This window comes from Amia ocellicauda, chromosome 10 (genome assembly GCF_036373705.1).
Source record: "Amia ocellicauda isolate fAmiCal2 chromosome 10, fAmiCal2.hap1, whole genome shotgun sequence".
Lineage (NCBI taxonomy): Eukaryota > Metazoa > Chordata > Actinopteri > Amiiformes > Amiidae > Amia > Amia ocellicauda.
In genome coordinates this window covers 19,763,334-19,777,568 of record NC_089859.1, presented here as the reverse complement: position 1 = coordinate 19,777,568, position 14,235 = coordinate 19,763,334, and the positions used below count along the sequence as shown (strand labels likewise).

Here is a 14,235-nt window from a genome sequence, read left to right as displayed (position 1 = left end):
GTGCAGGATGGACAGCAAGTCCTAAACGTATTTATTTACGATGGTTTCAGCAGCTCCCAACCGTGTTTGGTGTAACTATTTGCTGAAATCTTTTATCCTCAATGGGCCTGTATTGATGCAGTTCTGTGTTTTTGTGGGAGAAGCTCTTTGCTCAGACTGGCAGGGGCTGGGTCTCTCCCAGGGTTTGAACACAGAACCCGCTGGTTCTCCAGCACTGAGCCGTGGCGCCCCCTGTGCTTGGCAGCCCACCGTCTTCATCAGCACAGCAGGCTGCGTCTCGGGGTTCGGTTACCAGGCTGTCGTCGTGGGACTGAAGAATAAACACGCCTGGTTTGCTGTGAGTCTGGAAGGGGCTCCCCGCGCCCATCTCTTGGATGTTTATTTCTCGGGGGGGGGGGGGGTTATTGTTTCAACAAGCCGAGAAAGCTGCTGAAAGAAAGAAAACAGACAATCTGACCAGCCATCCAGAACAGACACACAAAAACAATACAGTTGTATCCTGTTAGATGGATGTGAAGCATAAACTGTAGCTGCAGAGAGATGGAATGGTAGTAATTAAGGCTTAATTTAATCAGGCTACCAAGAGGAAATGCCCGGTGTTCCTCGGTCTGTGTGCAGCGTGGGTTCACTGGACTGGGACACAGAGGAGGCCGGGTCGGGTGGCTATGGCACAGAAGGGGACGGGCAAATCCTCAATTAACGTTAAAATAAGACTGAAATACTGTTTTACTTACTTTATGCACGATATTAAACGTGCACCTTTTATCCCATATCCCTCATTACAGAGTCATGTCTTTTTTGTGTGTGTTTGTGTGTGTATATATGAACAGACTTCGTGCTCAGTCCACCCTCTGTTATGCTGTGGGGGGCATTTTCTTGGCATGGTTTGGGTCCGCTTGTCCCCTTCATCATTACAAAGTTATTCTGAGTGATCACCGTTTTCCTATGGTGACACATTTCTATCCTGATGGGAGTGGTCTCTTCCAGGATGACAATGCCCCATCCACAGGGCATGAGGGGTCACTGAATGGTGTGATGAGTATGAAAATTATGTGAATCATATGCTATGGCCTTCACAGTCACCAGATCTCAGCCCAATTTCACACCTATGAGAGATTTTGGACCAACGCGTTAGACAGTACTCTCCACCACCATCATCAAAACATCAAGTGAGGGAATGTCTTTTGGAAGAATGGTGTTCATCCCTCCAGTAGAGTCCAGAGACTCGTACAATCTGTGCCAAGAGCACTGAAGCTGTTCTGGGGCTCGTGGTGCCCAACACCTTACTGACACACTTTATGTGGGTTTTCCTTTAATTTGTCACCCGTCTTTGTGTGTGTGTATATATATATATATATATATATATATATATATATATATATATATATATAGGACCACCTACAAGGAGTAGCTTGGACAGGACAGGAGACACTGTGCTTAAATCAGAGATGTATGTACTGTTTTCTCTGCACTGTTGTCTCTGCACTGCTGGTATCTAGCACTGTTTCTGCATCACTGATTTACTTCACTGATTCATCAGTTGCCATATTTGAAACATGCACTTGTCCTCAGTTAATTATGTTCTTTTAACTAAAGTTGTATATTCATATGTAGTTTTTATAATGCTCTCACTGGAATATGTTTCTTGAAATGTATACATTCTGTGATGGTAATCTGCCTGGTGTGTGCTAAAGAACAAATGAATAACAATAATAATAAGAAGAAGAGGAATCAGATCCTCAGACTCGTTATGACAGTCACCTCCTGATTTCCTGTCCAGCGCAGTGCCATCTCTTTCAGACTCTCTGGGGCAGAAAAGCTCTTACGCCTAGTGGAGTCCTGGCAGAGTTCCTCCCACACTAAAATGCACTTACTGGTGTCATTAGCAACACCCCCGCCATTAGGTCAGTAGTGCTGGTCAGTAGTATTACTCTGACACAGTGACTGTCCACCACTGGCCAGGGAAGAGCATTAAACAGCCTGAAGCCCCATTGACTGTTCTGCACTTCCCAAGATGAAGCCACAGACACCGAGGAAACGGCCAGAGCTGTCACACAGTCATGGCATGCAGTGACTAATGTGATCAGTGCCAGATCGCTGCTGTGCTGTAATGATGGCAAAGGGTGGATCAATGAGCTAATAGACTATCAGCAGCGGGAAAAGTACAGGTCTGGAATACGATCAGTGTCGTGTATTAGTTCAGATGATATAATTTGCACATTCAAGCAACCACAGAATGTTCTGAATCTAATTATTCTTTTTAATATAGTTTTGTATGATTTAAACCATTACACTTGTAAACTAATGGAACCGATCGAAAGTAAATGCTAAAAGGGTGATTGTTTTGTTTCTTAACACCAGTGTTTATATTGCCAAATGAATCCTTTTAATATGCATTCACATTTTTTCTTTAGGCATTTTTTGTGTCTGCATATAAGCCAGTGCTTCTGCTGCGGTGAATTTAGTGCTCATTTTAATACGTCATGCCTCTGCACATTAAACAGTAATAGTGACTGCATTCGTTCATAAACTAATTATAGTATATGTTCAGTAGACAACAATAATCCCCATGATGATAACAATGCATAAATGTCACCATCAAGTCGGCTAAAAAGTCATTTTCCTTTTGCCAAAATAATTTCATAACAAACCATTTTAATGACTGCTGTTCAATGACATTTCCGCTTTCAGAAGAAGGTGTCAAAACATCCACGTCTGTCGGATCCACTCAGAGTCGCTTTGTGTTGGTCTATAAGACACAATACACCCAAAAACAAACCTCCTGTGCCTCTAGAACAGTTTAAATCAGTCACAGACTGGGCACTACTGAAATTAAAGTATCATATAGCACAAACCTTCATATTTAACATATACAACCAGAAGCAGGAGAAGAACAAGAACGAACGAAACTGAGTAAATGCTTTGATGTCCGGACACTTCAGTGCACACAGAGCTGCCATAAAAGGGCTGGCAGGCGTGCGCTAGGCTGCGCTGTTTGCAGCTGTGTGGCTCTGTGCTGCGCTGCGGTGTGGAGCTCATTGTTGCTGTGCTGTGTAGCACTGTGCTGTGTAGCTGTGTGCTGTGTAGCTGTGTGCTCTGTGCTGTGCAGCTGTGTGCTGTGTAGCTGTGTGCTCTGTGCTGTGTAGCTGTGTGCTGTGTAGCTGTGTGCTCTGTGCTGTGCAGCTGTGTGCTGTGTAGCTGTGTGCTGTGTAGCTCTGTGCTGTGTAGCTCTGTGCTGTGCTGTGTAGCTGTGTGCTGTGTAGCTGTGTGCTGTGCAGCTGTGTGCTGTGTAGCTGTGTGCTGTGCTGTGTAGCTGTGTGCTCTGTGCTGTGCAGCTGTGTGCTCTGTGCTGTGTAGCTGTGTGCTGTGTAGCTGTGTGCTGTGCAGCTGTGTGCTGTGTAGCTGTGTGCTCTGTGCTGTGCAGCTGTGTGCTGTGTAGCTGTGTGCTCTGTGCTGTGCAGCTGTGTGCTGTGTAGCTGTGTGCTCTGTGCTGTGTAGCTGTGTGCTCTGTGCTGTGTAGCTGTGTGCTGTGCAGCTGTGTGCTGTGTAGCTGTGTGCTGTGTAGCTGTGTGCTGTGCTGTGTAGCTGTGTGCTCTGTGCTGTGCAGCTGTGTGCTGTGTAGCTGTGTGCTGTGTAGCTCTGTGCTGTGCTGTGTAGCTGTGTGCTGTGTAGCTCTGTGCTGTGCTGTGTAGCTGTGTGCTCTGTGCTGTGCAGCTGTGTGCTGTGTAGCTGTGTGCTCTGTGCTGTGCAGCTGTGTGCTGTGTAGCTGTGTGCTCTGTGCTGTGCAGCTGTGTGCTGTGCAGCTGTGTGCTGTGTAGCTGTGTGCTGTGTAGCTGTGTGCTCTGTGCTGTGTAGCTGTGTAGCTGTGCAGCTGTGTGCTGTGTAGCTGTGTGCTCTGTGCTGTGTGCTGTGTAGCTGTGTGCTGTGTAGCTGTGTGCTCTGTGCTGTGCAGCTGTGTGCTGTGTAGCTGTGTGCTGTGCAGCTGTGTGCTGTGCTGTGTAGCTGTGTGCTGTGCAGCTGTGTGCTGTGTAGCTGTGTAGCTGTGTGCTCTGTGCTGTGCAGCTGTGTGCTGTGTAGCTGTGTGCTGTGTAGCTCTGTGCTGTGTAGCTGTGTGCTCTGTGCTGTGCAGCTGTGTGCTGTGTAGCTGTGTGCTGTGCAGCTGTGTGCTGTGTAGCTGTGTGCTGTGTAGCTCTGTGCTGTGCTGTGTAGCTGTGTGCTGTGTAGCTCTGTGCTGTGCTGTGCAGCTGTGTGCTGTGTAGCTGTGTGCTGTGCTGTGTAGCTGTGTGCTGTGCAGCTGTGTGCTCTGTGCTGTGTAGCTGTGTGCTCTGTGCTGTGCAGCTGTGTGCTCTGTGCTGTGCAGCTGTGTGCTCTGTGCTGTGTAGCTGTGTGCCGTGTTGCGCAGCTGTGTGCTCTATGCTGTGCAGCTGTGTGCTCTGTGCTGTGTAGCTGTGTGCTCTATGCTGTGCAGCTGTGTGCTCTGTGTTGCGCAGCTGTGTGCTCTGTGCTGTGCAGCTGTGTGCCGTGTGTTGCGCAGCTGTGGGATGCGGCTCCAGAGCGCGCAGGTACGGAGCTGATGGATGAGTCTCCTCTCCTGCTCAGACGCCGCTGCTCCTCCTCTTCTTCATAGCACCAGCCGCACGCAGACGGACCGGCAGCAGCTCTCCTCCTCCTCAGACTCGGGATTTGACGGCTCGGTGTTTTCTTCATTCCCCGGAGTGCTCTCGCCCATGGCAGCCCCGTCCGCCCGCCGCCTCCGGACACTGCTCCGCTCGGCTCCGCTGCTGTGGCTGCTCTGCCTCCGAGTCGCGCCCTTCAACCTGGAGGCGGACAACCCCACGGTGTACCAGGGGCCGCAGGGCAGCTACTTCGGCTACTCCGTGGACTTCCACAGCCCGGACGGCAACGCGTGAGTGGCAAAGCTCTCAGATACATCTTTACACCGCATCCATCTGTGGGCTGATCACAGCCTATCCTTCCCTCTGAGCGCAAACAAATCGCGCAGGTACACTGGAGTAGTCTGCGCATTTCATTTAAGTGTTTTGATTAAAGTTAATAACACTTTTGAGGGGGGTTAATTACTTTTACGCATTGCTGTGTTCGCATTGAACTATACGAAAGCTGTACACGATTCTTCTGTTTCGTTTCCAAATGTCCATTTTTGTTCTTCTACTCGTTTGTTCCAGAGCGCACTATTGCCCCGCACAGCCGCGCATTACTTACAGCCATCAGCACCCCGGGGGTCCGCAGCGCATTACACTACATTGCATTCATTACGCATTGTTATCCACATTTATTAATCAGTTAATCAGATTAATTTATTAATCGTTGCAGTTATGCATTGGATTCCTATAGCATATGATCTGGTCTCTGCTCACACTGCTCCGCTGTCGCTCTGTGCTCTTGTCCCAGGATGAGCGTCCTGGTCGGGGCCCCCAGAGCCAACACGTCCCAGCCGGGGATCGTGGAGGGCGGCGCGGTGTACTACTGCCCCTGGCCCGCGGCGGGGTCGCACACCTGCCGGCAGATCCCCTTCGACACCACCAGTGAGTAGAGCCGGTCCAGCAGCAGATACAAGAATACTAATAACATGTCTTATTATTTTAAACAAACAAACAAACATGTGAAATCAGTCATCTGGACGGCATTTATGTATTTATTCAGGACATTTTCTCTCTTGTCAGAAACATTTCCTGTGTTATGGTTGGGGGTCGCACGAATTGTTGGTTTGGTGGTCTGTTATCTCGGGAAGTAAATCTTATCTGTAGATCTTACTTTAAAAAAAATGAAATATGAAGTATATGGTTCACAAAAGTATTTTGTGTTTCAGATGTGGTTTATGAATATCAAGACTTTATCAGCAGCCCTTGATGGTTGTTATTTCAAGATGAATAATATAACAATGAGCCCTACTATGAAAACAATTTTTCCCTCCAACAAACGGTTAAACTCCATTCTTGTGGTTTATTTCGGTCTTCAGAAGCAAAGTAAATTCCATATGTTGCGCATGAAGTCAGTAATGTTACCCTGATGGATTCTCTGGCACAATTCAGGAGTCTGTTCAAGTCATCCGTCAGGCCGAGAGCAGAGACCCGTCTGTGTTGTGCTGCTGAACATGCAGGGCTGATCAAGTCACAAATCACTGTACTGTGACACTGCTGTTCAATCTGCTACTGTTACTGTCTACTACTGCAACCTATAGATACATAATACATACGTTTATTTAAGTGACTTCTGTATCAGAGTAATATTTCTGGGTAATACTTCATTACTTTTTAGATGTATCAAGTAATATGTTGTAAATGTTATATTAAAAAGTCTTGGATGTGAAATGCATGTGCTGCAAGCGTGACATGGATCCACTGGGCGTGCAGAGGCTTCTGCATGCAGAACAAGTCCTGTAATGTGTGAGGCACTGAGAGATGCATTATATTACACTGACTGTGAACAGCCGTAGAGAGTTAACCCCCCACCCCCCATGAAAGGTCCGAATGTTCACAGCAGTCTGTCTGTATCATGGGGGGCACTGCGCTGTTCCTCTGGACTCTCTGGCATTAATATTGTCACACTTCCAGTCTGAGATCGGTCTTCATGCCAAAACATATACTTTACCCATGCAAGTCTTATTATTATTCTAATTATACTCCTAAAATATCACACATCTGCCAGTGCAACACGTCTCTTCTGGGTGGTGCTCTATTTATTCTCTCTTATTTTCAGTGTTCATACTGGTTGATACCATGGATGTGGCGCACCACTTCCCCTGGAGCAAATGCACAGGTCCGCTCCACATCCCGTCACTCCTGAGATTCAGAATAGAAACAATAAAACAAACAAACCAACAAATAAAGAAACGCAAAAAACTCCCAGGCGCCATCCTTGTGTTTCTGAGAACAGACGGATCTGTTCACACGCGTGTGCTGGAGACCCTTCGTGCTCGTGCCTCTGGGCAGCGGCTGTCAGCCCCCGTGTGGACGGAACCGGTCTCTCTGACAGGGCGAGATCTCCTGTATCTGAACCGCGTGTCCCCTGGCTGCAGCGCTGAGAGACATGAGAGGGGTCTGAGGGTCTCTGAATGAGTTGCTTGGAAGGGGCTGAGGAACACTTGGGAAATAAGTTTACTTCAAATGCTGAGGGGTGTAGGAGGGGATGTCTGTTTATAAGATCCTGAAATTAATGGTAATTGGGCTGTGCTTTCCCCCAGATGGGTCTTCGGCACTGACTCTGGTTCACAGTGGCCCATTTGGGATTTAACACATCTTTATATACAAGTGTCGGCTCTACCCTGACCCGGCTGAGGAACGTGTGCGAGGCAGTGGCAGTTAATGACTTCATATCAGCTGTCCCATCTCTCTGTTTTGGCTCCAGTTTTTGCAAAACCCCATTGGAGCTGGAGAGATCTACCCAAAACCTGTTATTTTCATGTGCAGATAAAACTTTAAAAATGACACGTCCGGAGATAAATGGTCCACATGCCTTCATACTGTAAACTACATTGCAAACAAGGAAGCACAAACAATACGTGCAGTTGTGTTCCGCGTATATACAGAGCTACTCTCTCAGGAGACCGAAGTAAACAGTTTGCATGTAATTAGAGGTGAAGGATTTTTGTGGGTTGCATAATGGTAATTTGTAGCAATGACACGCAAAGCAATGAGGTCCCGTCATGTCTGGAGGCCTTCTCTCCATGTGTAGGTCCAGTGTTCAGTGATGTGTCTCACTGATCGTTAACATCTCATAAGCAGCTGCAGTTATGAAAGAGCCTGATTCCTCTCCAGGACAGGAAAGGGCGCTTCAGCAATTGTGCTATTTTGCTTATAGAAATAACGGAAGTGATCGCACATCAAGAGACCTGAGTGGGGAGATTTTATGTCGTTTGTGTAGATTCCTATCAGGCACAACAGTGTGTGCCGCACAGATAAAAGCTCACTGTGTCACAAAGAGCGTTGATGTCTTCTAAACGCAGCGCCACTGCGTGAACACAACACAGCGCTGGCACACTGGACAATGTGGCCCCTTTCTCAGGGAGGCTGAGGGGTCCAGTCAGCCCATGAAGGAGCTACTCTGTTACACTGTGGACTCTGTCACCCCCTCAGCCTCCGAGAAGCTTTAAAAGAGACAAAACTGTCCCCAGAAGTGCATTGGTCACACTTTTGAGTTATTGCTCTGTCAGTGCCATGTGGGTCTGTGGCTACAGGGCTGTGATGGATGTGTTATTATGTATGAAATTTAACTGCAGTGCTTATTTTGAGAGGGGGGTGCTTTCCAATGGCTGTTTCAAACTTAGATTAGATTCACCATCATTTGACCAAATACCACACAGAAACACTCAAAATACTGCAAGGCATAAATCATTTTTTTGTTTTCTGAGACTAAATGTAAATGTGCTGGAAAGTGATTAAAGACTCAAACAGAGGTTGAGAGTGTGGAGAACACAGGGTTATTCCTGACACTGTAAACTGGGACCTGCCAGAGACTACTTGACGTCTTTGTTTTCCTCTTCGTTTAGACAACAGGATGATCCGAGTGAACGGCACCAGGCAGGCCGTGGAGTTCAAGTCCAACCAGTGGTTTGGCGCTACAGTCCGGACTCACCAGGGCAAAGTGGTGGTACGTGATTGAGATTTACTGTGACAGGGTCTTGTGCTCGGCTCCCCGGATGACAGACAGCTGCGCCCAGATGGGTTATTTTTCAAACCACTAGGGATTGTTTCTGTTGGCCAACCATGAGAATTGATTTGGTGTACAGAGTGCTGTGAACTGGACTGGTCCTGCCAGACCGGACCCCTGGGGTAAGACAGGGGGATGACCATGCAGGCTCCGAGCCACACATTTGGGTACGCAGTGTTTAGCATTGTTTGAAATATAAATCAGGGCACGTGGAGGCTAATGGTCATTCACCGATAGGACACATATGTTGTAAAGACACTGACAGCTGCTGTTTTAGGGCCAGGTGCTCAAAACACCTCATGTATCTCTATTAGTAACTGCCCTAGGTAGTCAGTACAGCAGCTTCATTAGATAACTGTGTTATTGTCATCTTTTTTAGTAGACACCCATATCCAGGGTTATTTATTTACATGCAATTACCCATTTAGACAGCTGAGTTAGTACTGGTGCATTCTGGGTACAGTGCCTTGCTCAAGTGTACAACAATAGTGCCCCCCACCTGGCACTGAAACTCCCAGAAGGGGTCGCTTCCCCTCAGGGTTTTTCTCCGCTCTCTGCTGGCGTCTGAAGAGCAGATTTTGTTATTGCAGGCCTGCGCCCCCCTGTATCACTGGAGGACCCTGAAGCTGAGCAGTGAGAAGGACCCGGTGGGAACCTGTTTCGTTGCCATCCAGAACTTCAGTGCCTACGCCGAGTACGCGCCCTGCCGCACCAGTGAGATGCTCAGATCATTACTTACTTCCTTAATTCCTCTTCCTGTTCTTGTTCTTGTTCTTGTTCCTTTTCTTGTTCCTGTTCCTGTTCCTGTTCTATGTCCTTGTTCATTTAACTGTTCCTTTTCCTGTTCCTGTTCCAGTTCTTGTTCCTGTTGTTGTCCTCCTTCTTCTATCAGCATGAAAGAGAAAGCAGTCCAACAGTGTCAAGTATGTGAAGTATGGCACACAGCACTGTAGTAGAGAGTGTCCTGTACGATTAGGAAACTCGGCCTAACAAAGCAAAACAGCACAAGCTCTCCGACATCTGGAGCAACTTAGTGTTCTTGCATGCAAGCCTGAAGGTTATACCTTTTCTGCAGAACATGAAGAAGAAATCTGTTGCAGGATGACTGTTTGGCAGCATGCCATCTGTGGCTCCATTAACTGCAACTAACTAACTGGTGCTGCACTGAGTGTGTGTGTGTGCAGATATGTGCAGATACATCTCACTGGAACTGTTGTTGTTGGTTTAAACTGTAGTTGTAGGAACCACGTGTTTCTTTTCTTTTTTCTTTTCTCACACCGTATGAATTGACATAGACAAGCCTAAGTCTGCGTAGGACACTAGTGAATTTCTTATTGCCCTTAGAAGAGTGATCGGCTATTTTAAAGAGTCACGTGCCAGATGCCAGATGCTTGAACAGTTTATACAGGACAAGAACTCAAATCTCAAGCCCCGCTGTAACTGGTAGTAATGCTACACTTGCTTGTGGTACCCAGAGGGACTTTCTATTCCCAGCAAATTATGGGGAGAGCAAAGGACTTCAGCCTCTTTCATGAGCCAAGCGGAGGCTCTAGTTAAAGCAGAGAACTGATGATGGTGTGCGAGGCAGATCAAGCGGAGGGCCGTCCCATCGGGGGCAGATTGGGTTCTGTTTAATTTTCTGTCCCCTGGGCTCCTGCAGCTCTATGGGGGGGGTCCTTAAACTTGAGGAATATTACTGTGTCAGACATCAAAGTCAGAGGAAAAGTATCGGAGCTGCCAGGGGAAAAACGTTGTTGTTAATAATGAGCGCTTTGGGCGCTAGTGTACCGACCTGCGGATTGACCCTGTGCGTGTGTGTGTTTGCTGATTGACAGGAGAGCCGGACCCCGAGGGACAGGGATTCTGTCAGGCGGGCTTCAGTGTGGACTTCACAAAGGTAGACTCTCGCTCTCTTCACAGAAACTAACCCCTGACTCTTCACTCGAGCCATTCTCTGGCCTTTCACACCTCCAGTCAGGCCGAGCGTCTTGGGAGTCGGACTCAGGTTTTCACTCATGTACTAAATGCAGCGTTTCCATCATGGCCATTGAAGAGTTCACGTCTCACAGCCTGAAGAAAGGATGACAGCTTTTGTCCTTTACTGCCCTCCTGTTACTGAACACCACGGTGAGGCGTGAGGGGGCCGCCTCTCTGTTTCCAGGGCTTCAGGACACTATCAGGTCCTCCAGCGGTGGTCTGCACGAACGCAGATGTGTAGCTCCGGCTCCTGCCTCCCCGCAGTGTCTCCTATAGCATCAGTAGATACTGTGTTCGTGTCAGCACCAGAGCGGGAACAATCTCACTGTGCAAGAGGCAAAACAGGTAGCTGCTTTCAGAGCTGGACTGGGAGGCTTATCTGTTCTTGGGCTCAGGCCTGGCTTGAAACCGGGCCAAGTTTCTGAGACCCGAGGAAACCCAAGTCTGTGCAGAAACGTGCTATGTTGTGTCTCAGTGATTTGAGAACAATCCAGTAGTAAAACAGTATAAACGTGATATGTGTAATTATCAACGCCTTTGCTAGCAATGGTTCTTCGTTGCAGCAGACACTTCCTGTCTCCCCCGATGGACGCTTTCTGGGTTCACTGGCCAAGTGCCTGTCAGGGGACGTTAAGCCCCGCAACTCCTGATGCTAAACATGTTCGACCATAAACATTTAAAGGTAGAATGGCATCCCCCGCGGGATGTGTGAGGAATGCATAGTGGACTATTGTTAAAATATACTCCAGTGGCTTTAATCATTTCAGTCACCTTTAAACTTTAAAGCCTTTGAAAAACAATATGCCTCGTTTTGAAATCCAGTGAAAGAAAAGCAAACTTATTAGCTGTTGCCGTGAGACTTTGTGAGGCCCGTGTGAGACTCTCTCTCTTTTATTCCCCTTTAGGATGGAAACCTTGTGGTGGGAGGACCGGGAAGCTTTTACTGGCAAGGTAATATGCATTTATACTCCTTCAGATGTACGTATAGGTGGGTGTCTTACTACAAATTAGAACACAAGTCTATGATCTGTCTCAGAAGAAAATGCAACCGGAATTATGCCTTGCTCACATTTGACTGATTTCGCCATCGATACCTCATCGTTTGCACTCATTATTGGGTAATTTTCCTGCTGCGCTGGTTTGGTTGCATGTGCGCAGTGTAGTCGCTCTACAGGACCACCTTGCGTGTCTCATGCGTGTGAACAGCACTCTGTACCGACCGCTTGCCTCTGAAGAACAACGGAAGGCTGTTCCTCCAAGAAGTCGACTTTCTTGAGTATTCAGGAATTGCTTCCCCACCCTTCTGGTGTCGACACACATCGAGGGTTTATTAATAAAAGGATAGGAGGGGATGTGATTTATTTTACCCAAGTGCAATAAATGTAAGCAATATGCTCAAAAAGCAACCAAATTCAATTGTCTTTGGAGGCTACATTAAATTACAATGTGACAGCCAATGGCCAGCACAGGATATAGGATTAAAAATAGAGCCACAGAATACGCTGTTTTCACTGTAAAGTATAAATCAATAGCATTGGGGTTGATGGACCGGAGTGTTGTTCCCAAGGTTGATGACTGAAACGTCACAAATCTAAACACTGATGCAAGGAAAGAGACCAGGGATGTTAATTAATTCCCACAATTTCAAAAAACAAAATCAAATGACAGCCTCACCTACATTTGCACTGCGGTGTTAGGGCAGTTTGCACATGTTTCCAGTTCACCTGTACGTACAGTAGCTGCATCTCACTGTAAAGCTGTAATCTTTTTCACTGCCTCGATATAAAACCACTTTCCTGTCCTCTCTGTTATTGTTAGGGGCATTTCCGAGCAATTTGCCGAAATTGACTTCCAGTCTCGCGTTTTTGCAGTGACATCGCATAGAGTCGTTACTAATGCGCCGGTCTCCGCTCGGTGTTTGTGATGAATGTCTCCTGGTTAACCGTTGCACATGGAGCCAGCGGAGCGGGGGGGGCATTAGTGATTAGCAGCGCAGTAAAGCTGCACTTTGCGTGGTAATGGGCTTCCGCGGAGATTTCTCTGGCCGCTCCATTTTAAAATATTCATCCTTGAGTTACAGGAAGTATGGGTGGGCTGTTCCTCAGTCCTAATGACCTTATTAAAATGAAATGGTGCAGTCAGATGGTTTTGGATGTTTTCATAAACTGGGGGGAGATGCAGGCCTCGCTGAGAGCTTTATTATAAATGCTTTTCTTTAAATGTGAGATCCAAGACTTTGTACACACACACACACAGATACGTGTGGCTGTTCAAATTCACTTTCACGAACTGACATGCAAGGCTGATCTTCAGGAAGTCCTGTCCCATGTCGTCTACAGGGCACCTGTCCCACTCCCACAATTACAAACCCCTTTGTGGACAGACTCGCCTGTATCCAGTTAATGGACAATTGAGAATGTTTGCTGGAGGAAGAAACGGTTTAAATTTGCATTTACCCTAGACTTCCTTTGCCAGATTCCCCTCGACAATTGAATTAAAGAAAACTAGTATTGGATAGTCATTTAAAATGAGTTCGCTAATCGCATCTGCCTTATGTTCATGCTTAGAGCTGGTGAGAGGGTTTGTAATTTGATTTTGGTCCAGTGAAGTGTTCTCGTGGTTGGCTGGTGATTTGTTACATCGTGAACATCTGTCTTTTTTTACTCCTTCCCTTCTTTCTAAACAACCCTTAATCAATATTTATTGAACTGAAATGTTTTTATTTCTGGCTGAAACGTGAACGATTTGTTAAAGGACTGTATCTTTACAGTGGTTTGTGACTGACAGCTCTGCAAAGTCAAGTTGTGAAAGGGTGTTGCATCAGTCGCACAATGTAATACAACAGGACGCTTTGAACACACAAATGTGTCTGACTATGAGCCAGTTCCTTCAGGATAACTGAATTTGTCCCAAAAGAACATCAGGCAAACATTATTGGATGCTTTGCTTTGTTTAGTTTTTTTAACAAGCAGCATTTGCTTTTCTTGCAGTTTAATTTCCTCAGTGTTGCCTTTTCGAACCCAGTAGTTTAACAAGGAGTTTTTGAAGCTGAAGGGAGTCACCCCTGGTCTCAGTGTACCAATAGGATGTGCGTTTAGTCACCGACATTAATTATGCAGCATGGCAGACCGAAGGATTAACAAAGATTGATTTGCTGGACAATAAGCACAAAACAGATGTAAATATAGATTTGATTGCTGTAATCTTTTGCTCTCCAGAGACAACAAAGCTTTTTAGAAAAAACTAAAATAAGAATCTCCATTTGGTTATTTTCCCTCTTCGCAGAGATGATTGATGTTTCGTTAAGTGCAGGGATGTTGCTGAAGGCAGACTGCTGTCTTAGTGGTGGGGAAGTTAAAGATAAATAATCTCTCTGGAAAACAAAGCAGAGTCTCTTGGAATGGTTTCAATATCTCTGGGTCAAGCTCTCAGGGACGCTGCTGCTCTCTTTCCTCCTGTTTTAAACCTACTTTGTGCCTTTCCTGCTATTGCGTGTTACGAGGACTGCAGGACTCCTCTGAGAAGCCGGCCTTGTCGTGCATTTGCAGGCTGGCAGCCGGTGCTTTGATGTGTTCACACGTTTAAGGAAAC

At 46.8% G+C, this 14,235-nt stretch overlaps 1 protein-coding gene across 1 annotated transcript in view; it reads left to right on the top strand.

The window, feature by feature from the left end:
• Nucleotides 1-4,229: 4,229 nt before the first annotated feature.
• Nucleotides 4,230-14,235, top strand: part of itga8 (integrin, alpha 8) — a 55,986-nt gene continuing 45,980 nt past the window's right edge. Inside the window, exons 1-6 of the mRNA XM_066715431.1 lie at nucleotides 4,230-4,906; nucleotides 5,410-5,543; nucleotides 8,507-8,607; nucleotides 9,258-9,381; nucleotides 10,503-10,564; nucleotides 11,550-11,595. Coding sequence (XP_066571528.1) covers nucleotides 4,578-4,906; nucleotides 5,410-5,543; nucleotides 8,507-8,607; nucleotides 9,258-9,381; nucleotides 10,503-10,564; nucleotides 11,550-11,595 — 796 coding nt within the window. The 5' untranslated portion in view covers nucleotides 4,230-4,577. The remainder of the gene's footprint in view (nucleotides 4,907-5,409; nucleotides 5,544-8,506; nucleotides 8,608-9,257; nucleotides 9,382-10,502; nucleotides 10,565-11,549; nucleotides 11,596-14,235) is intronic.